General features: G+C 39.5%; 1 protein-coding gene across 11 annotated transcripts in view; it reads right to left on the minus strand.

Annotated features, from left to right (window-relative positions):
- TJP1 (tight junction protein 1) overlaps window positions 1-24,754 on the minus strand; it is a 225,620-nt gene that overhangs the window by 191,476 nt on the left and 9,390 nt on the right. For all 11 annotated transcript variants that reach the window (XM_049613994.1, XM_049613993.1, XM_049613990.1 and 8 more), the window contains exon 2: window positions 18,941-19,073. In XM_049613994.1, the coding sequence (XP_049469951.1) occupies window positions 18,941-19,073 (133 nt within the window). The remainder of the gene's footprint in view (window positions 1-18,940; window positions 19,074-24,754) is intronic.

Consider the following 24,754-nt stretch of genomic DNA (forward strand, 5'->3'; position numbering starts at 1 on the left):
CACCATACTAAACAATGAAACATTAGAAGATATGAATGCTCACTGTCACCACCTCCATTCAATACTACTGGAATGGAAGTAAGACAAATAAGACAAGTATAAGGATTAGAAAGCAAGAAAAATTTGTTTTTGTACATGCAGAGACTAGGAAAGTGTACAAAATAATCAAAAAATAATCAAGTTATTAGAATTAAATGGCAGGTTCCTGGTTGTAACATGGAAACACAAAAGTCAATTACATATGTAAACATTAGCATAGTTAGAAAATGAAAATAAAATATAAGTAGGGAGGCCTGGGTGGCTCAGTTGGTTAAGCATCCAACTTCAGCTCAGGTCATGATCTCACAGCTCATGAGTTCAAGCCCCATGTTGGGTTCTGTGCTGATAGCTCAGAACCTGGAGCCTGCTTCAATCTGAATTCTGTGTCTCCATCTCTCTCTCCCCCTCCTCAACTCATGCTGTCTCTTTCAAAAATAAATAAACATTAAAAAAAAAAAAGAAAAGAAAACATAAGCCATTTGCAATGGCCAAAAACTATACTGTATAACAAATTTAATACGTTACGAGATAAAACTTTATTGCAAGTAATTTTAGGGACACCTGGGTGGCTTAGTTGGTTAAGTGTCCAACTCTTTTTAATTTTTTTTGTACATTTATTTACTTTTGAGAGATGGAAAGAGAGCACAAGTGGGGTAGAGGCAGAGAGAGAATGAGACACAGAATCTGAAGCAGGCTCTAGGCACTGAGCTGTCAGTACAGAGCCCGATGCGGGGCTCGAACCCACAAACCGTGAGATCATGACAGGAGCCGAAGCTGGACACCCAACCGACTGAGCTACCCAGGCACCCCAAGTGTCCAACTCTTAATTTCAGCTCAGGTCATGACCTCATGGTTTGTGAAACCCAGCCCCACATGGGTCTCCATGCTGAGAGTGTGGAGTCTGCTTAGGATTCTCTCTCCCTCTTGCTGTCTCTCAAAATAAATAAACATTTTTTTAAAAAAGTAATTTTAAGAATAGAATAGAGAGATGTGTTCTATCCAAGTATAGTAAGAGTCCAAATTATAAAGATATTAATTCTCCCCCATTTTCATTTTATACTTCAATGTAATTCCAATAAAACTCCTGCTAGGGTATTTTGTCTGGAATCTGACAGATTCATATACGAGGAAGATCAAAGGGCTAAGCATAGCCAAGGCAACTTTAAATAACCAGGGTGGGGAAGGAAGGTACCTGCCCTACCAGTTTTTAAAATTTGTTTTTAAGTTATAGTAATTAAAGCACTGTAGTTACAACACAGGAATAGGTAAACAGAGCAGTGGAAAAGAAAAGAAAAACAGATCCACACATGTATGGAAACTTTACATTCGACAAAGTATAAGAGATTAATATGGAAAGATTGAAACTTTCAATATATGGTCCTGAGATGACTGATTATCCACCTTGAAGATAAAAAAGCAATCTCTACCTCTCACCACACCCAAAAAACAAATTTCAAGATTAAAGAACCAAACGTGAAAAGTAAACCTTAAAATATTATTTTTTAAAACATTTTAAAAAATACAAGGCAGAACATCTTTATGACTTGAGGGTTTTTTTTTTTTAATAGATTTTTAAAATGTTTATTTACTTTTGAGAGAGAGAGAGAGAGCAGGGGAGGGACAGAGAGAGAGGGAGACAGGGAATTCAGAGCGGTCTCTGCACTGACAAAGCTGATGCAGGGCTTGGGCTCGCAAACTGTGAGATCATGACCTGAACTGAAGCCAGACACTTAACTGACTGAGCCACCAGGTGCCCATGAAGAAAGGGTTTTTAAGCAAGACATTAAACGAGTAAAAATCACAGAGGAAAAGATCGCTAAATATGACATTAAAAGTAAGAACCTGAAACAGAAAGTGAAAGATAAACCACAGACAAGATGTTTGCAATACATCTTACCATCAAAGGACTAATAACTACAATATACAAAGAACTCCTAGAAAGACAGATATCATATGTTTTCACTCATATGTGGAACTTGAGAAATTTAACAGAAGACCATGGGGGAAGGGAAGGGGAAAAAAATAGTTACAGAGAGTGAGGGAGTCAAACCATAAGAGACTCTTAAATACAGAGAACAAACTGAGGGTTGATGGGGGGTGGGCGAGAGGGGAAAATAGGTGATGGGCATTGAGGAGGGCACTTGTTGGGATGAGCACTGGGTGTTGCATGTAAGCGATGAATCACAGGAATCTACTCCCAAAACCAAAGAGCACACTGCATACACTGTATGTTAGCCAACTTGACAATAAATTATATTTAAAAAAAAAACAAACAATGAACTCCTACAAATCTATAATCAATCTTCTCTCCAAATAAAGCTAGGTCTGAAAAGTCTCCATATTTTGTTTCCATTTTGAAAAATAAGTATTTGGCTTCTCTGAAAATATTCTTTTTCTCTTTTTGTTATTTGCAACACAAAATTTAAAGCTGATTTGAACAGTACTGTTGAAAAAAATTTAAAAATCAAGTATTTTAACAGTTGTATCATTATAAAATAATTGTAGAAATCCTGTAAAGATATTAAAATATACACTTGAAATATTAAATTATTAAAACATTAAAATTAAAAAGAAACAAATATAGAAAAATAGGAAAATCATTAATAATCCTTCATGCACATACTTTCTTGTTAATATTTTGGAATTTTTTTCTATACTTTGTTTCCATTACTATATACAGAAATGTACATGTATCTTAATGTATACAGATGTACATATGCATGACAAGTTGGATCAAAAGTGAAGGCGGGTCATTGAAGTGACATCCATCACATTGGAGATGTAAGCTAATACCTAAAAAGGTTAGCTGAGTGGGGAGTGGATAGATTATTCTTTGAGCCACAAATGGACCACTTTTGGAGGAAGAAGAGACTGTAAGAGGAAAATAAGAGTGAAGACTAAATGTTGGAATGAAGACTATATTGAGGTTTTGGGTTAAAGAACTCTCTAAAAATGAAAAGGTGCAATCATAGAGGTGGGAGGAATATCGGGATATTGTGGAAGAATTTCAAGGCCAGAATACAGCTCAACTGCCAAAGCCTGCAGGCAAATAAGTGCTAAGAAAAGGCAATCAAGAGCATTGTGGTGAAAATATCAGACTACTGGAATGCAAAGAAAATAGGAGATAAAGGCATGTGTGTGTGGACCACATGGGTCAACAAATGTGGCAGGAAGGTGACAAATCAGTGGAAGTATTTTTCAAGATGGCAGAAATCTGTTTCTCTCTAGGAAGTGAAGCCCAACACACTGCAAGACTGAAGACGCGGGAGGAGAGAAGAAAACAAGGACACAAAAGCCTGAAGACAGTGGGAGACAGTGTGCTTGGGAAAAGAGAAACATGAGTTGTGGCCGAGCACAGGAGAAAAGAACTGGTGTTTCAAGCTAATGACAAGAGGGGGAACCTCTGGTATGGGTGGGAGTTCAGTACGAGACCTGGGACCTGGCGTGGGACAAAATTCTGTATTTATATCAAGAATCATCTCCATTAAGCTGTCTCTGAGAGTTTACTACAAATTAAAAAATAAATCCCTCATTACATCTTTACTTCAAGTCATTCATGGCATGAGAACCAAGATACGAATTTGAGGGAAATGGCATACAAACTGACACTAAGGGGAATTTCTCAAACAAGTTAACCACTGACCCAAATGACTGACAAGCTCTTATTTCCTTAAAAGGAGGAAAAGCTTGATATATTTTAAAGTTATTCTCTGATAACACAAAAGTCTATCCACACTATTGGGGATGCTGCATCTAATGAACGTTCCCATGTGACATGGTCAATTCAGCAATTGCTAGTTTAACCTATAGAATTAAAGGTAAAACAATTTAAGGTGAAATAATCCAACTCATGTTTTCCTAAACATCTGTGATTAAACAAGAAATGTGATGATTCATGGTACTGTTATTAAGTTACACTGAGGCTGTTTCTCTGTCACAGAAAAGCAGGGCTGGGCTGTCACTATGATCTCTCTCAACTCCTTCAACATCCAAATGCCACGCTCGCTCTCCGTCCGCACCTATCAAAAGTAAGCCCCACCTTGAGTGATGCCACATTAAAACCTGAATGTAGACTTCTTTGTGTCACAAACCCACCAAACTGGAGAAACAAGAATGCTTACTGACCTCGTTAATTATTCCTTAAAAAGAGATCTAAAATTTATGAGTAATAAAAATTTTCTGAGAGGTTTACCTTCTAAGTATGTGCGTAACTAAAGCCTACATTGAAATGTCTGGAAGCTCTAAAGTGGTTTTCAACTTCAAATACAAACATTTATTAGAGGCAAAGCTAATTAGCCTTGTTGTAAGCAGTGTGTGAAGAGTTAATGGTGATTTGAGGAAGCAGAGCTGGCAGAGATTTTCATTTGACTGTGGATTTACAAAACGTTCAACAATTCTATTTTCTGAAATCGTTTTTTATCTCCCTGTAAAGGTTAAAATAAATTAGTAAATTAAATGTGGAAGTCTTTGAGGTAATATCAAAGCAATGCCATTAACAGGAAACTGTTAATTTCTCAGAAGTATCTGGAAAATGATTGTCAGAAATGAAGTCACAGAGAAATTACTATACCCACATTCTTCCACATTCCACAGATGTTTCTTCCATTTGCTTACAGGAAGCATTTGCTCTTTGGCATACCCCCAACAACACTTGCAGATTTCCTAGGTGTTTTTAATATTTAGCATTTAACTCTCCAATTAATTCAAACTACCTCCACAAAGTGTTTTTCTCATCCTTCAAAGGTTTCTTATTCTCCAGTCTCTCCTCGAATTTCATTTAATTTTAAATTCTTTATCTTTACCTTTTAAACTCTGTACTCCCCTCCTCTGTTCCAATTATCAGTAACTACATGACTCTCTAAGTCCCTATCTCTTTTGGCAATGATTGTTAGGCATTTTCTTAAAATTCTTGTCTTCTGTGGGGTGCTGTGGCTTTACAGGGGCCTCCCAGAGCAGCACAGTAAGGCCCAGGAAAGGATAGTAGGAGTTCAGGAAAACTGGAAAGAACCCCTGCTTCTTCACCCATGGTCATTCCAAATGACTTCAAAATTCCTGGCTTCACCAATCCTGGAATGACCTTGACCCTCCCCCCACCTCCCGCCACTCAGTTTCATCAGTTCATTCCCAAAGTCAGCACTGTTCCCCCAACAATTCAGACGTGTGCCTCCAGCACTCAGGCCAAAGCTATGGGTTTCTACATCAAGCCCCAGCCTGCCCGGTCCCTTCTGATTTCACTGCCTTGCATTCTCAGTCCGGACCCCTCAAAAGCCTCTCCTTCCTTGTCTTGCTGTATACACCCTTCATTTTGTAGCCAGGCCAGCTCTCCACTGCTCAGTCCCAGGCTGAGTCATGGTCTCAGACCTCTGCTGGCCCCTCAACCAGGCCTGGCAGTCCCTATCACATTCCCAGTCATTTCCTCCCCCCTTTGCAATTCTACATAGTCACCCCTCTTTAGAATCCTCACCTCTTCCTTAAGTGGCAGTCTCAAAGCCCACTTAGAAATGAAACTGCCTCCCAACCCAGAATTTATCTCTATGTTCAACTATGCAGTTCCTCCTCTGGGAGGAGGTTCCCATTCCGTCCCACCCCGCCAGCAGCAGAACACTCCATCCACTTCCTTCTCCATCTGGCATCTTCAAAGGTCTCCCTAGGCACATAAAGATGCTTAATACGCTTCCATTAAAAAAAAAAAAAAAAGGCATATATTAAAAATTACAAATTTCCATACAGTACAGTTAATACATGACTACACCCTGAACATAGTGAGTGGTCTGCTAAATTTTCGTTATATTACTTTATATTGTTAGTACCTGCCTCCTGGTCCATCTTACTGCAGACCCTGATGCTCATTCCTGTTGCTTCAGCTCCAATAAGTTCCTGAGCCACTCGGACCGAGCCTCCGGCCTTCCTATGTCTGGATCTAGAGGGCCACCCGCTGGCTCCCCCAAGCTAAGGCTTTCTTTCTCACACTTGCAGCTCTGATCACCCAGCTCCTGGCTTAGTTTCAGATTGTACTCCGGGTATCTGTACTCCAGGAACTGCAGTGAACCCACAAGGAACACTGGCTGCTGTGTTGGATTCCGACGGGATAGCAGGCCGGTCCCCTTTCCCCCTGGCTCCCTTGTTTATGGTTTCCTCTCATCTTCTACTAATCTCCAACCGATCTCTCATCAAACCTGTGGACAAACACGCATGCTGTAACAGATGGTTCATTTCATTTATAACTTATTTTAAGTTGTTTTAAGCATTAGAACCAAATTCCGAAATTTATACAACTCTTTCAGTGGTCAGCAAACTATTACAGACCCTATAATATTCTGTAATTCGAGATTATATATAACATGAGTGCTCCAAGATTTAGGCTCAGAGAAGATCAGCATTTTAAGAGTAAAGTCATTTCTGAAAGTAATTTCTGAAACTGTTCAGTCAAAAACCAAGGAAAAAAAGGTTAGTATCAGGTAGTGATATAATGGAAAATCAAATCTTAAACAAAGATTTGGGGATCCTTAGGCTTACAAATGTGCTTGTTTCTACCAGATAAATTTTTGACTTTCTTATTTTATACCATCCAAACAAAGGAACTGATATTATGTTTTAAAGAAGTGATCCGGGGCGCCTGGGTGGCGCAGTCGGTTAAGCGTCCGACTTCAGCCAGGTCACGATCTCGCGGTCCGTGAGTTCGAGCCCCGCGTCAGGCTCTGGGCTGATGGCTCGGAGCCTGGAGCCTGTTTCCGATTCTGTGTCTCCCTCTCTCTCTGCCCCTCCCCCGTTCATGCTCTGTCTCTCTCTGTCCCAAAAATAAATAAAAAACGTTTAAAAAAAATTAAAAAAAAAAAAAAGAAGTGATCCAAAAAGAATCTGCACACACCAAAAAATAGTAGTACATTTATATACTGTATCTTCTGAAATGAAAACTAAGAAAAGATGGCATGCTAAAACCAACTGGTACTAAAATTTTCCTCATGAATGTACAACAGAGAAGTACTTAATAACTTTGAAAAGCAGTTATCAGATACCCATCTGCACACGATGAGCAAAGGTAATAAGCAAGTATAGATCTTTGACTTACAGTGGGGTTATATCCCGATAAACACACTGTAGGTTGAAAATATCATTAAGTCAAAAATTCACTTAATATCCCTAACCCACCAACATCATTGCTTAGCCTAACCTACCTATATATGCTCAGAACACTTATAACAGCCTGCAGTTGGGCAAAAACATTTAACATAGAGCCTGTTTTATAATAAAGTGCTGAGTATCTCATGTAATTTATTGAGTACTATATGGAAAGTGAAGAGCAGAATGGTGGTATAGGGATAGAATGCTTGTCAGGGCGTTGGTTGTTTACTCGTGTGATCGTGTGGCCAGTGCTGTTACTGCCTAGCATCAGGAAAGAATATTGTACCACATATCTCCAACCTGGGAAAAGATCCAAATTCAAAATCTGAAGTATGGCTTCTATTGAAATGTACATCACTTTTGCACCATTGTAAAGTTGAAAAATTATTAAGTTGAACCACTGCAAGTTGGAGACTGTCTGCATGCCACCTAACATAGACAACACTGACTGAGTCCAAGATAGAAAATGACATTCAGAAAGATACTTAACACAATCATCACTGAGAGAGTAAGTCAGGAGGGGCAACATATGACTCTGGAATCCTTTCCTACATGACATTCTTGCCAACTCAGTAGTTCTAGTTAGGTTGTTCTCTTGCCCTGGTCCAAAATATACCTAGATATGGGAAAGAACAATGGAAAACATGTTTCTTTACCAGAAAAAAATCTAATTATCAAATGGTAAATCTAATATTCCACTAAAACAAAATTTAGATGTATTAAAATATGGCCCTGACTCAAGGCATTAGCATGCCCTTCTAACATCTTTAAGGGAGAAAAAAAATAAACATTTGCAAATCATTTAAAATTAAATAGTCCGCTGTAAACATTCTCCTGTGTACATGGAACATACACTGGGAGACAAAGGTGAAACAGATTTTTAAAATGTAAATAGTAGCAACGAGAATATACTGAATTATGTAATTTCCAAAATGCTGAAAATGAATTTTCATGCCAAAATAGTAGGAAAATGCCAGTGACTATGAGTGACCTAAATAAACTGCAGCAACTCAAAGTATACAGTTGGATCAGAAGGAGAAAAGTAAAATTCCTTAAAAGCCAGTCTATGGTTTTCATTCTCTAATTATAATAAATCTTTCAAAATTTAGTACGTAACAGAAAATGGAGAAACAAAGCTAATAAATGCTTACAAAGCTGGCTCTAGTTATATTAAACATGGAAATGAATACCAAAACATAATTTTTAAAATTATGATCAAAAAGTAAAATCACGTTTGGAGTACAGGAACAGTTTGGAGTACAGGAACGTAGCTAGTTTTAAAGAATTTCAACCAAGTTCCTTAAAAAAAAACAAAAAATCAACAGAAAAGGCTTCTTTCTGATAACACCGAAGTCCTTACTGAAGGGTAGGGGCACTTTTGTTACTCATCCCGAAGAATAAAGCAGAGCCACGACTGTCAGAAACCCTCCAATCATCAAAGCCCCTGACATAGAAATCACCTTCCAAGCGAAGAGCGGCTCAAAAGTCCACTCTGCCCCAGGCTGCACCTCTTCAAATACCAATCGCCTCCAGCAATTCAAACATCCAAAATAACTTCAAATTGTAACAGCTTTGCCACTTTCATTTCCACATGGAAGTCCAAGCACCATAAGTGTAAGTAGAGTTACGATGGGTGACAAGCACAAAGAGTGAAGTTCTTCGCCACGGAGGACCCCAGCTGGACAGCCTTGCCCAGGCTGCCAGAGTGCACTTGCTGGAAAGCCCTGCCCCCGTGTGGCCGCCTGAACTGCTGTGTGGCCAGACCGCCTGCCCTGGGGCCCAGAGTGGGAAGATTCCCACCTAAAACAATCACATGAAGTGCCCACTTCTGGCTGTTAAAAGATTCAGGATAAAGTCTCCTAAGCAGAAACTATACGTTTCCCAGGGATTGTGTCTTGGACAATGTGGATATGCAACAACTACCTGCTGGAGAACAGAAACTCCAACAACTCATGTGGTACGTGCATGTGCCTTACTGAGGCTGTTCTCACATGTGGCTTGTGCAAATAGGGACAATTCACGTTCTGAGATGATGCTAAGGCCCAATTTAAATGACATCTGTCCTGGTCACAACTATGTTTTGCTGGTAATGCTTCACTACGTATGATCTTTCAGCTAATATTAAAAAAAAATGTTTTAACGTTTATTCACTTTTGAGAGAATGAGAGAGACAGAGCATGAGTGGGGGAGGGACAGAGAGAGAGGGAGACACAGAATCCGAAGTAGGCTCCATGCTCTGAGCTGTCAGCACAGAGCTGGACACGGGGCCCAAACCCACGAACTGTGAGATCATGACCTGAGCCGAAGTCCGACGCTCAACTGACTGAGCCACTCAGGCACCCCATCAGCTAACATTAAAGTTGTACATAAAGATCACATAAGTTGTTCTCTCGTCCTGGGGCAAACAGGGCATCTTGGCACTCTGGGCTCTTGGTACTCCTTCTGCGTCTGGTACCCATTCTGTGGTCTGGGACCATTCCTTCCCAGCCCCAGTTGCCTGGAGTCTGTCCTGGAATGTCCCCTTCCTCTCTGGTTCCCACCCCATGGACTTCCCCACACAGGGCTGCCCATCAGTGGCTACTTCCCAACCTCAGGGGCAGGCTCTCAGTGCCTCTGAAGGGGAAAGCTAGCCCTGATAATCTGGAAACAGAGCCACTGTCCAAGCTCATTATTGACTCTCAGAGTGGGACTTCCAGAACACGCAGAATGTGAGAGACATCCAGAACCAAAAGGCCACAAGGACATCTGGGGAACACTGGGTCTCGTGACACCACCCAAATCAGGCTGAGGACAGAGCCTTCCTGCAGGCTATGAAGTCACCACTGAGGAGAAATCAATATTTCATGCCCCCATTTGCCTCAGAGATGGAAACAGTAAAGCACTGAGGAAATAGAAGGATTCCTTTCCTCCTGGTTTATTATCTCAGGACCCCCGAAGCTGGTGTGAAGAGCAGGCACTCTTGCTGTGTGTGTGTGGCCCTCACTCCGCCTCTCTGCCAGGCACAGTCAGCCCATGCTAAATGTTAGCTACTACGACATGTGCAGCTTCCCCAAAATAGGACACATTATGGAGATGGAAAACAACACATTCTGAGACTTCTACTTCTGTTCTAAAGCTCAGAAGTCACAAAATAACCAGATGAGTTAACATGTGGAGCTTTAATCCAGGAGCACAATGTCTGTTCCAAAAAGAAATGTGCCCAGTTTTCTATGTACACTGGAAATTACGTGTGTGCATGCATAGACACAGATCTGTGACATTCCTCCGAGGTTGTTCTGTTCAATAACAAATGTGCAAATCGAATGATTCTGTTCATTGAGTGAAAAATAATGAAATAATATCAGATCATCCTTGAGAGGGGCACCTGGGTGGCTCAGTCAGCTAAGCACACAGCTCTTGATTTCCGCTCAGGACACGATCTCGTGGTTCATGAGTTCGAATCCCGTGGTGGGCTCTGAGCTAACACCGTGAAGCCTGCTTGGGATTCTCTCTCTCTTTCTGCCCTCCCCCCACTCACACTCTCGCTCTCTCTCAAAATAAATAAACATTAAATAATAAAAAAGATCATCTCTGAGAACCTGAAGCAGATCCATTTTAGATAAAGAAGAATCATTTCCATACATTTACTCATTCAGCACACATGAACACATTCTTTTTATTTCTATATTTTCAACCTCTTCAGGCCTGCCTGCCCACCCCACTGCCCTTGGCTAATGTCGCCAACCACCTCTAAACGTCCCCTCCCACCCTCATGCCTGCTCACCCCCATAAGCAGAACATCCGGAGGGTGCCCTGCTCAAAAATTTGGGGGGAGGCGGCTGTAACTGTCAGAAATGTGATATAACTGTCAGAGTCCATGACATCAGCTCTGTAGATTTGGAAGTGGTGATGGCTCTCTTTGTTCTGTGACTTTCTGAAGAAATTACATTATTCCTCCTTACAACATAAAAAACAAAGGAAAAGATAAATTCTAGTTCTTGCTCCTTGAATGATCTTCTTTGATCACCGGCAGGCCCAAGTTCCCTCTGCCCTCCCCCAGCTATTTGAGGCCACATGTATCTGTGGATCACTCACTCCCTTCTGGAAACCGCCCTCCTCAGCTTCTCTAATATCTATCCATGAACTTCTTCGGCATACTCCTCTACTTTGGACTGCCCTTGAACTAGTGTTCCCTGGTTCTGGTTCTTTGGAGCATTAGCCTTCTTAGTACACAAAGCTGTCCTAGGGGTAACATCTCCCCCTCCCCCACAGAAGAAATGCTGTGTGTCCCTCCCACCTTCCAGGAGAACAGAACAAATCAGAGCTACTTCAGCTGGAGGGAAGGATGGGGGTTCAACACCCACCCAGTCCAGCCTAGGGCATCTCTGCAGACCTGTAGGGCTCTGAACAAACTATTTCCTTCCACACCCCTGGTAGCTCTCAGCTCTGTCTCCATTCCCTTCTCTGCTCCTTCAATCCAATGACCTCCTTCTCACTTTTCCACCCAACAAAGTCAGACACATTCTTTCCAGATCCAGTTCAGGGGGCACCTTCCTTGTGATACTTTGCCGTTCCAGCCTGAGATGAGCACTCCATTTTCCCTGGAGGTACCTTGGACTGCCTCCACTATTGTTCATTGTGCAACACTGTCTGTCTACAACCCTGCTTGCCCTACTAGATCTGACCACTGCGATGGCAGACAAGAGGAGGGTAGTGGTGGTGATGGTGGCGTGATATGAAGGAGATATCACAGATATGAAGGAGAGGGGTCCCAGATGATCAACAATGAGGTCTGGGTGTGTTCTTGCTGTGGGGCCAGTGCCCTGATCTGCATGAAAAGAAGCAAGGCGGTGGCTGGAAGAAGGGAAAGAACAATGGCTGTGGCTCTCCAGCCTGGCCAACAAGGATGGAGTCTAAGCCCTAAAAAGTCAGGTAAAATCAAAGAACTGCTTTCAAAACAGATTATGAAATGTGAGTTAAGGCAGAATACTGAAGACCTCATTCTCTTTTTTGAAATATTTCTCTATTGCTTTCATTAAGATCTAAGTTTCTAAAAGGCTTGTATTTTCTTTCAGTGTTGATGAATAAAATCCTACCTAAAATCTGAGCCAACAAACTTCTCAAGCAGCACTTGCTAGTGAAAAGAAACTAAAGAGGGAAGATGTTGGCACAGGTCCAAGACAGAGACAGAATTCCGACCTGCAAAACCAATCCAAAAATCCTGTTAGATAAAGATGGAGGCTGACTATACCCACAAGAATAGACAGCCACTGTGCTTCTAACCTTTTCAAAAAACAAGAGTCCTTGCAAGGCTGTCTGTAAGAGTCCCTTAGAAATACCCGGATATTCAGTTTAATGAAGAAAGTAACCATTAAAGGCAAACCATCTACAATTAATTGGCCATCAACTGGCCAACTAGATTCAGATTGGCCTCTGGAAGTCCTAAAGGTAATAAATAGCTAAATATTCCTTTGTTCTGCAGAAGAGCCTCAATACTCTACCTGATTCCTCTCACATTGGAAAATTAATCAGGGTGATAATTTTGGTAGATTCCTGTCACCTACAGCAATGCATATCCTGAGGAAAGATTGGGAGCGGGCCACAGAACACACTGGTGTCCAGTTCACCAACACCCAAGCCAGCAAGGAGGCCAGATGCTTGGTGAACTGGGACTAGTGAGGGCAGGCCCTTCCTTGTTCCTGCCAAGAACACATGACCTGAATCTAGTCATGAGAAACACTGAATAGCTCCAGCTTGAAGATTCTTTAAAACTGTCAAGGAGGAAACATGACACCTAAAAGCAATGCATGTTCCTGTATGGCACCTTGGGACAGAAAGGAAAGAGAGGCCCACTGGGCAGTAGTGAAGGTTGGATGAGAACTATAGATTGAAAAGCATCCTTGTGTCAGTGTTGATTTCCTGATCTGGTTACATGGTAGTTAAGCAGAGAATGACAATGCTTGGGGGAACTGAACCCTTCAAAATTTAGGGGTCGTGGGTCATCACGTCTACAGTTTGTTTTCAAAAAGTTTCAACAAAAGACTAGTGACAGTGAGTGTGTACACATCTACCTCCACCACCTCTGTCTTTATCATCACCTCCACCTGCACCACCGCCTTGACTTCCATCACCACCTCTGCCTCTATCACTACCACCCGTCAGCAACACCAAAGCCTCCACCACCTCCACCAGTATTGCCACCTCCGCACGCCCACCACCACTACCACCAGTACCACTGCCACCACCTCCATCTCCATCATCACTTCTACCTCCATCGCCAATACCACCACCTCCACCTCCACTTCCACTACCTCTAATGGGACCACAGTATCTACTTTGGCTATTCAAAAAAGCTCGCCTTTATTCCTTGGTATTCAGGCGTGTTTCCCAAAAGAAAAGTGAATAGAGAAAGTTGGTTACTTTATTTGACTCCATATCAAATGAGTCACATTATTTTATATCTCCTCTTACTTCTCTCAATACCCACCACTTTTAACATTTAATGGTCTCTAAGCTTTTCTTTACTGAGCTGCTACAGTAATGAAGTAGTCAGTCAACCAACAAATATTTAACGGGCATAAAATCTGATATGCTTAGCATTACGGGAAACATAAAAGAAATGTTCCCGGTCTCTGCAGAGCTGAAGCCCATGATACAGTCAGGTACAAAACAAGCAATAAGAGTTGAGGGCACAGTGAGGAGATGTGCCAATGGTCTTGGGGCCAGCACCTGTAATGACACAGAGATATGTAAAAGTGAACAGAAAGATGCCCAAGTCACTAGAGCTCAGGATGGAAAGAACATCTGTGCACCCAGAACAAAAGGGGCTCCCAGTGCTCACTGCTGTTCCTTCTAGGCTTTCATGCCAACTGGTGATGTGGGCAGTGCTAATCAAGTGGGAACGAGAAAGAGGAGAAGTGGCTGGTCCCCTCCCAACAAAGTAGGAGGCAGGATAACTAGGTGTTCAGTGTCCCTTCACATGTTCACCCTCTACCATTTTCTCACCTTGTAGCACCCAGCTACTTATTCACCAGTCAGGTACCCAATAATGCCAAGAAGAAAGCAAACTTGGTATATGTTCAAAGTCAAATAAATATTTAGTTATAAAACAGGGCTCCAGAATCTCTCAGTGTCCCACAGATCATAAAAGAGGTCTTGAGGGTAGAGGGAGAAGGAGAAAACATCTATCATTGATATCTCCATAGGCTATATATATTTTCTAGGGGCCTAATTGGAGACTCCTCTTCATCATGAGAAAAAAAGTACTTTTTTTCAAATGTGAAAAATCACTGATCATCAAAAACACCTTAGAACTACCTTATATTCAGGCAGCAGTGAAATGGGACTTATTAGCCCAGAAATGTACACAAATATAATACCCCAAATAATATCTTATTATCATATATTTTTCTTCTCATGAAAAAAAATCCTCTAAAGATTTTGAAATGTATCATTTTTGCCTAATAGTACTCAGTAATGACTGAAACTGTCTTTCATCCAAGGCTAAGGGAACATAGCCATAAACTATTAATTGGTTCACTGTTTCTCTTTATTGTGCATAAAACTTTTTGTAGTATTTGTCTGTTGGCAGACAGAGAAAATTAGCAGTCTAGATTTACACCCACAAGCAGGAAATAAATTGCTTAAGTCTGTATTCAAGATAGCTTTCCCCCACTGAATGAATCCTACTCAACTGGCTCCATTTTCCTGTTTTAGGGAGGATGTATAATCAAGAGAAGTTGTTAAATTTCAAGCAATCTGTTGAATTTTTAAATTATCACTTAAAATGTTTTGACTATACACTTAGAATCTGAGAGGGAGGAAAGGACGTAAAGAGTAAAGGCAGCCTGATCACCCTAAACAACAGGGGCGCCTGGGTGGCTCAGTCAGTTAAGCGTCCAACTCTAGATATCAGCTCAGGTCATGATCTCATGGTCCATGGGATTAAGCCCCCCATCGGGCCCTGCACCAACAGCTTGGAGCCTTCTTGGGATTCTCTTTCCCTCTCTCTCTGCCCCTCCCCAACTTGTATGTTCTTCCCAACCCTCCCCCAAATAAATAAACTTAAAAAAATGACAAATAGGCAATAACACCAGAGTGAAATGGAATAGCTAAGCATTTAAACATTAAATGAAGCTAAAAACAAATGGTCACTTTTCTTCTTCATATTGATTATCAATATATCACTCCATTACCTCCAGGGGAAAAAAAAAAAGGAACTTGTGACATGGTTTTAGAGCATTGCACCCATTAAAGTGTTAAACAAAGGCGCAGGTCTTCCAGGCAAAACATGTGTTCATAACAGACTTGTCTAGTCCAGGCCTTGCCTAAGAAAATTTTACCAAGTCTCTCTGGGACACTGTCTCATGGAACTAGTGAGACTGGATGGATTCCAGTCTCCTCCAGTGAGCTAGGAAGTCAGTCATTTATGCTGTAGGGTTTACAAAATGAACTAGAATGCCCATCCCATTTAATCCCCACAGAGAAAGCTGAAACAATCACCTCTCCCCAGGAGTGAAATGGCATCAATCTGACACCCGGGACCCAAGCCAACCATCTCAGCTGGAACCTGAGGCTTCTCAGCCAGAAACTGGGACCTTGAATGCATAGCAACTGAACCTCTTGTTCCATTTGCTATGTTTTTTCCAAAAGCAATAAAAATTGTATTTTTTTTTCTTAGGCAAAGTTAAAAGTAAAATGCAAAGATAAAAATATAAATATTATTCTGTTGGTCATGCAAATTTGATCTTTGCCCATGACAGGAGATCATGCACTAAGCTTAAGTCTTTCTAGTTTAAGGTTTTCAAAGGAAGCCATACATCTAATAAAAAGTTTTACAACTTGAAAATACTGTATGACAAAGTTTTCAGTCTTTTTTGAACTAGAGATACCTACAGTGGCTAAACTATTTTCTAAAGGGGACAAGAATTATCTATTCCTGTGTAATTGAACATCATTTACCAAATAACTGTCCTTTAGACACTGTGGCTGAGGCTTTAAAATGTGGTTCTCTACAATTACATTACAGTCAACTGTGTTAGAGAATCAGATCTGAATCCCTTTCACCTCCCATGACACTCTCTTCTAATCTACTTAAGTGTACTTCCTTCTTTTAAAAAGACAGAATTTTAAAAGTGGAGGGGAAAAACATCCTTTTCATCTCCATGCCAAAGATGCTCTATGCCCGTATGTATTTTGGATATTATAATATTAATTGCCATAGCTTATGGTAGGCAGTGGGTGGGAGTAGCCAAGCTGTTAGGCTCTTTTTTTTTTTAATTTCTTTACTGTTTGGAAAATCAGTTTATTGCTTTCCTAAAAATGGAACATGATCATTGTAAAAATTTCTAAGAATCTAAAAATCTTCAAAGATTGCTATCCTATCACCCGTTATTGCAAAAACCTGAGAAGGAAAATGAACTCAGATTGTAAAAAAGTCTAATTGATTGCAGTACTGGTGACCCTTGAACACAGGTGTGAAATGATGGGTCTACTTCTACATGGAGTTTTTACAATACAGTACTATGAATATATTTTGTCTTCCTTATGATTTTCTTAATAACATCTTTTCTAGCTTAGCTTATTGTTAGAATAAAGTATATAATACATGGGACATACAGAATGCATGTTAATGGATTATTTATGTTATTGGTAAGGCTTCTGGTCAACAGTAGGGTATTATTAGTAGTTAAGTTTCTGGGGAGTGAAGTTATACGTGGATTCTCGACTGCATAGAGGGTTGATGCATCTAACCTCTGCAATTGTCCAGGGCCAACTGTAATTACATTTCATTAATATAAACTCATTACTGAGATGAAATATCAGTATACCAAAGTCCAGTCCACGACCTTCCAATGTACCCTCCAGAAGGCAAAAACCAGAAACACAGTCCTTGAAGCTGAATAAACTATTACACCAGAACACATGCTCCTCCCTGGAATGGACCTTCCGTAAACCTCAATTTACCTCTTTCTCTTAACCTCAATGTCAAATACCTTCCCTCGGGGGATACTAACACATTTCACTTTTGAGATAAAGTCAAATAGGAAAGATCATCAAAAAGAAAGAAATTAATTCTGCAGATGTTAACTGCACCTGGGTAGTGTTATTTTTCCTTGCTTGAACTGTGTACTCACTTGAGCCAGATCAACTCTTGCATCGAATAAGGCAGGGAATGAATGAATTATCAATAATTTTAAAACGTATTCATCATGATAAAGAGATAACTCTACTTGCCAACTTTTCCTTATAGCTGAAATAACCTATTTCTATTTCTGGGATACTGAAAGCAATATTACATGAAGTAAAGCTTTTTGTCTGTCACATTCTACAGATATTTTAACCTCTTCCACAACCACAGAGACTGATTCAGCAAGCAAACATATTTTATGACATGCCAAATTTACTAGTTATTGGACTATCCTTCAGTAATGACAATGTTTAATACCATAAAAAAGAACCTGATGAAATTCCAATTTCCATTTTTATATTCCAACAAGTAATTCAAATTTGCTTCTCAACTCAGTGTTTCACTTTTGAAAAGCAATTTGCTTTATTTTAAACTATAATTATGTTTCCTTCAGTCATTTTAATTGTTAGGTTTACTTAACAAAAATTTACTGTCTTTTTATTCCTTTTCTCAGTTATTGCTTTATGTCTTCTGATAGATCACGTTTCACCTTCTGATGTCTTGTGTGATAAAATGGTCAAGAACACTTTCAGGCAAAATCAAGTATAATTATTTTAATAAGAGCAATTATTAAAATAAAAAAATAGAGTATCCACATTTACTGAACTTTTGTTTTCATGAACTATAGATAAAAGATGCAGAAGTCTCATCCTCAAGAAAGAAAGGCCTTGTTACCACTGTCTGAAACAGGTATGGTCACTGGTACTTTTACAATTCAGAAACTGTCAGAGCTCAAAGGGAAGAAGTGAACACATCTGGTCTACTAAACATCGTAAATATCCATTCACTGGCCACTGAACCCTACAATACATAAATTTGAAATTTTCTTATTGCAAAGAAAATTCTATGTCCTTTATAGCACTGCAGTATCTCTTACGGAGTAAGACAATATAATAGCAAAGGACAGTGGGGGCTGACAGTGCCCGTGTGTTCCTCTAAAAACATGCATGAATGTACCACATACCCACAGGAAAACCTGTCATTTGGCCTGGAATATATATACACACATATATATGTGTGTACATATATATATGTACACACATATATGTACACACATACATATGTGTGTACATATATATATACACAAATATACACACACACATATATGTATGTGTGTGTGTGTGTATATATATATATATATATATATATCCACTAATGTTAATCACTTAGAATAGAAAGCACCAGGATTAACTAAACCAGGATCTGTCCTAACAATATCAAAGTAACACTATTTTCTGGCACTTCCAGGAAGTTGGGTGTCTGGGGTTAATCAATACTCAGATCTCTACTTATGCCAACCTGTGGATTTGAAAATTCCTAAGACATTTACATTAAGAGTCCACTGAACTTAATTTAATTTTTATTGTAGAGTTCAGGGAGTATTTCTTTATCTTGGTCTTTGAATCAGAATCATTTATTATAAATGTTTCAAAAGGATACCAGTTAACAAAGCGTTCTGATTGGTAACCTGTTGGATAAACCAGTTTTCATTATTAAAAAAATGCTCACAACAAATAAGACTGTTGTGTTTTTTATGAAAATAAAAATAATGGAATCAAAATTTTCATATTTTTTGAAAAATAAAAAAAAATTAATGAACAGCCCACTTACAGTGAGTTCACAGAAATCGATGCTATCAAGGCTTTTGCTTCTGTGGAGTCTCCCTTTTATTCGTCTTAAAGAAGGTTTTCCTTGGCTGACGCTAGAAGTAGCACCATTCGGATTTTCAGAGGATGGCGTTACCCTGAAAGAAGAGGAAAAGTTTAATTTTTTTAGGTTTACAGGGAAACACATTTCTCGGGTATGAAATAAGTATTTACTTGAGGACAGCTTTGGAAACCTCAGGCTCCTTTTTTTCAACCAAGAAGCCGAGCTACCTCCCATCAGATATCCTTTCTAAGTATTTCTCAGCAGTTTGCTGGTTTAGAAATTTTTCTTGACAGGGTTCAAACGTTTCTACATTAAGATTTACTAAAAGTCAACGCTGTGACCATCAAAGAAGCAATTAAAGCCAGACTGAAGTTTCCTAGGTAACTGGGAGGTATCTGCTTCCTGCTGGGTAGTTCTTTATATGGAGCGCTCAGCCCAGCGCCTGGCACGCCCAATGCAAGTCAGCTCTCCTTGTGTACAACCACAGACACCGTTCAGCATGCTTTTTTAATCAGGAAAATTACTTTAAAAATTTTAAACATTGACAGTCAACACTCAGTTCACCATGATTACAGAACAACGAAAATACAGATAAAAAGAAGTGGTAAATAATCTAAATTATCTACAGATGCACATCAGCATACATGCTTGTATATGTATACACACACTCAAGACTGTCATGTGTTCAATCGTTTCTGTGCCACTTCTGCTGGCAGCCTTAGCAGGTGCCCTGGGAACCTGGGAGGAAACTGCTTAGTAGATTATCGTCTTAGAGATAACAAAGGTTTTAAGTAGTAAGACCAACTGGTAAGTATGGCTTATCAAAATCAGTTTCCTTATTTTATGGTCAGGTTTCCTGCTTGTATACATCCTATGTTCATATACTTTTCAACTTTCCTGACCTACTTAATATTTTGTATTTAAGATTTTGTTGTCTGAAAGAGATCAAATAGGCCTCTTGTTGCTTGACAAGAACACAGAGAATGAACTATCAGCAAAGTAAATTTGACTTATATAATAAGATAGGAGTAAATATCATAAAATAGAGTATTCTAGGTATGACTGCATTTAAAGTAAAAGTGCCATATCCCTATAGTTATGACATTTAAAGAGTATGAAAAGATACAAAAGTGAAAAGTAAAGCCTTCCTCTCCCCCCCATCCCAAATCCCCATCTCTTTTTTTAACTGATTACTTATTTTGAGAGAGAGAGCACAAGTGTGCACACGCATGCATAAGAGGCTGGAGAAGAGGGGAAAGAATCCCAAGCAGGTTCCACGCTCAGTGCAGAGCCCGATTCAGGGCTCAATCTCACAGTGAGATCATGACCTGAGCCGAAATCAAGAATTACTTAACCAACTATTTCAGGGGTCAGACACTTAACCGACTGAGCCACCCAGGCACCCCTCCCCACCCCTTTTTCTAAGGACAATCACCATTAACAGTTCTTTGTATAACCTCCCAAATAAATGTTCTTGCTTATCCACATATGTGTTAATCTCCTTTCAAAACTTTTCAGCAAAGTGACCAAATTGTTCACATTGTCCTGCACCTTACTTTTTCACTTAATTTTCTTGAGGCTCTTCCCATAATAACCCAGCTCTATTTCATTTGTTTAATGGCTAAACAGTATTCCATTGTATAGGTGTATCACAATTTATTCAACCACTCCTCTACCAATGGGTATTTAATTTAGTTTCTAAATGTTTGCTATCAAATTATAAAGCAATGAACATATCTTACATCTTTGGGTGCAAACACAGTATTTACTTAGGAAAGACTCCTAGAAGTAAAATGCAGGGTCAGAGGTTTCTAGGTATTGCTAGGCACTGCTTTTCAAAATGGCTTTAGCAATTTACACTTCCATCAACAGTATACAAGAATGTTCCTATGGGGGGGTGGGGGGCAGTTGTCCTTAAATATAAGGGTGATTTAATAATTTTATTTTATTATTTTATAACTCAACTTCTCCATGTCCTTCATTATATTTGTCTTGCTGAATTGCTGCTTTCTGTAAAAAAAAAAAAAAAGACCATTACACAGTCCCAACGTGAATATGGATCTGACAACTGACCTTTATACATTGGTTTTTCCTTTATATATTTCAAATCTGTTTCATTAGATGCCTTAATGTTTATAATTCATATCTTTTTAGGGATTTAACCTTTTATCATATTAAAAGTCTCTGTTTCTGGGTGCCTGGGTGGCTCAGTTGGTTGACCGTCTGACTTCGGCTCAGGTCATGATCTCGTGGTCTGTGAGTTCGAGCCCCGCATCAGGCTCTGTGCTGACAGCTCGGAGCCTGAAGCCTGTTTCCGATTCTGTGTCTCCCTCTCTTGCCGCCCCTCCCCCACTCATGCTCTGTCTCTCTCTCTCTCTCTCTCTCTCTGTCAAAAATAAACATTAAAAAAATTTTTTTTAAATCTGTTTCAATTAAAGATTTTACCTTAAATGCTATTTTGTCTAATAATTTCCCCATCTATATTTTTAAGTTTTTTTAAATGTTTATTTATTTTTGAGAGACGGGGGAGGGGGGAGAGGGGGAGAGAGAGAGAGAGAGAGAGAGAGAGAGAGAGAGAAGACGGAGTGTGAGTGGGGGAGGGCACAGAGAGAGGGAGACAAAGAATCTGAAGCAGGCTCCAGGCTCTGAGCTGTCAGCAGGACTCAAACTCACAGACTGTGAAATCATGACCTGAGCCAAAGTTGGACACTTAACCAACTGAGCCACCCAGGCGACCCCCACATCTACATTTTTATATTACCCTTTTCTTGGCTTATCTTTTTCTGTGCTCATATTTTCAACCTTGACAAGTATCTGCCTGTCTCTCCCCACCCCTCCTCCTTTAACTTATACTTTAACTTTTGTTAAAGCGTGTAGCTGGACTGTTTCCTTTCTTCTTTTTAGTGTTATTAGTATTATTTTTTGAGAGTGAGAGAGCACAAGTAGAGGAGAGGTAGAGAGAGGGGACACAGGATCCAAAGCAGGCTCTGAGCCGATATAGGGCTCAAACTCATAGACTCTGAGATCATGACCTGAGCGGAAGTTAGATGCTCAACCAACTGAGCCACCCAGGGGTCTGTTTTCTTTTTTACTAAATCTAAGAATAAGTATCTTTTGAGAGAAACTGAATCCATTCAAATTTATTCATGTTTAGATTTATTCCTGCCATGTTCTTTTACAGTTTGTGGTGGTTTTTTATTTTGTTGTTGTTATTGCTATTGTTGAGAGACAGAATGTGAGTGAGAGAGAGGGGCAGAGGAAGAGGGAGAGAGAGAATCTTAAGAAGGCTCCATCCTACATGCGGCTCTATCTCACAACTGTGAGACCATGACCTGAGCTGAAATCAAGACACAATTTTGGGTTGTTGTTGTTGTTGTTGTTGTTGTTGTTCTGTTTGGTTTGGTTTAGTTTGGTTTTGTAGTTACTTATTTTGAGAGAAAGGGAAAGAGAGAGTGTGCAAGCAGGGGAGGGGCAGACAGAGAGGAAGAGAGAGAATTCCAAGCAGACTCCATGCTGTCAGCATAGAGCCCAACTCGGGACTGGATCTCATGAACCGTGAGATCATGACCTGAGCCAAAATCAAGAGGTGGCCATTTAACCGACTGAGCCACCCAGGAACCCCTGGTTTGTTTTTGTTTTTGTTTTTGTTTTTAATTTAAATGCTTTCTTCTTTCCTACTTTTCCTATTTCCATATTTTTCCTACCTTTTTAGTATGACTGAGTTTTCTTAGTCTCTACCCACCCCTAGACCTTCTCCCTTCCAATTAGTAATTTCAAAGTCCTACATCTTATTAGGGCAACTCTGACTCTAGCTAACTATACACACATATAATATTTACATATTTATATGCATGTAGATACATACATACATACATAAATATATATGTACATACATATATATTTAATCTGAAATATTTCTATCAACATCTAGGGTTCATTGGTATTCTCATCTCCTCTCACACAAGAAATGACATTTAACACACCTTCATTTCTCTTCTTTTACAGCACTATTACAACCCTACCAAAAGCCCTACCTTTTCTTGGAAATAGTTTCAAGGTCTCCTAACTTCTCTTTCACACTTTTGATCCCTTTGTTCTTTTGGGATTCTTTAGCTTACTCCTCCAGATTGCTAACTTGCTTTTCAATTTTGTGAATTCAGCCATTTTCTTTCACTTCAGTGAGTCAAGTTTAAATTTCTAAAGTGTCTAGTATGCTTTTTTTTTTTTTATTAATACAGTACTCTCTTGCATCTTTCTGAAAATAACCATGTTAATCCAAGGTTTTTCTATTTTCTCAGGGATTAGTTCTTTTGTTTGTTGAGTATGGTAATTCTGTTAATACTGGCTTCCTCCAACTGTTTGGTGATTTTTACTGCCCACTTATATTTGTATTCTAGAACATCTGTTTCCATACTGCAGCATTTACCATGGCCTACCTTTGGAAACTCTGGCAGGGAGACGGGACATGCTGCTGGGACATGCAACTTCTCTTCTGGGTCAAAGGATTCAGTAGCCATCTTGGGTACAGTCTCCCTGGACCAAGAGCCCACATTCACTGCTTTAGTAAGCAAGAAAGCCACACTGCTGCCCACAACTTATCACAAATTAGTGAGGCAAAGGGGTCAACCAACCTAGTGCATTGAATCTGATTAATTCCCCAAATGTCCTCTGCTTCTTCCATCCCTGAATGCTGCTTCAAGCTATCAACCTCTCTTTGTGCAAAAGTCCTATAGGCAGTGGTTCCTGCAAGGCTTTTCTCTTAGTAGATTCATCCGATCTACTAAGTACATTTCAGAGATTCCTCAAAAATGCTGGTCCACTGATGGTATTCGTTGTTGTTTGCTCAGATTGTTATTATTTTTCTTGTGGCTTTTTAAATTAATATATTTGTTATTTCACTGAATTGCCAATGAGAACACCTTTTAAGTCACCTCCCAGAATAAAATTCTGATGATGTCTCTTTCATTATTTTCAATACAAAAAAAAAGTGGTATGCTGTACAGTTTTGTTCTCTTCTCTGCAGAGTAAAAGCTTCCATGAAAACAAAGAATTTCACTTAAGAAAAGAGGGCATATAGGAAAAAAAATAGTTGTACAACATTGTATAAGTCATAAATTTTCTTTGTCTCCTTTCTCCCACTTAACTTTGATAGCACTGATTATGTGGCAAAATCATATTACAAGATATTAATATAAGCTTTTCTGGCAAAAGACATCTGTCACAAATTTTCCTCTCATTTGACTTAGAAAGACATCACTATTTACCTTTTTTCCAAATCTAAAACCTATGAGAAGAATTTACATATACCAAATTTATAAATGACAGCCAAGAAATTTATCAGACTTACCTCAATGTAATACTGAGGCCAGTGACAATGTAAAACAGAAAAAAAAAAAAAAAACATCCTAAATATAACTAGAAGGATGGCTTTTTCCCCTCCCTACCAGGATCATAATAAAAACATTTATTGTGTATATAAACCACAATTTCTTTATCCATTCATCAGTTGATGGACATTTAGGCTCTTTCCATAATTTGGCTATTGTTGAGAGTGCCGCTATAAACATTGGGGTACACAATGGAATACTACGTGGCAATGAGAAAAAATGAAATATGGCCTTTTGTAGCAACATGGATGGAACTGGAGAGTGTGATGCTAAGTGAAATAAGCCATACAGAGAAAGACAGATACCATATGGTTTCACTCTTATGTGGATCCTGAGAAACATAACAGAAACCCATGGGGGAGGGGAAGGAAAAAAAAAAAAAAAAAAA

This window comes from Panthera uncia (genome assembly GCF_023721935.1).
Source record: "Panthera uncia isolate 11264 chromosome B3 unlocalized genomic scaffold, Puncia_PCG_1.0 HiC_scaffold_1, whole genome shotgun sequence".
In the NCBI taxonomy this organism is placed as follows: Eukaryota; Metazoa; Chordata; class Mammalia; order Carnivora; family Felidae; genus Panthera; species Panthera uncia.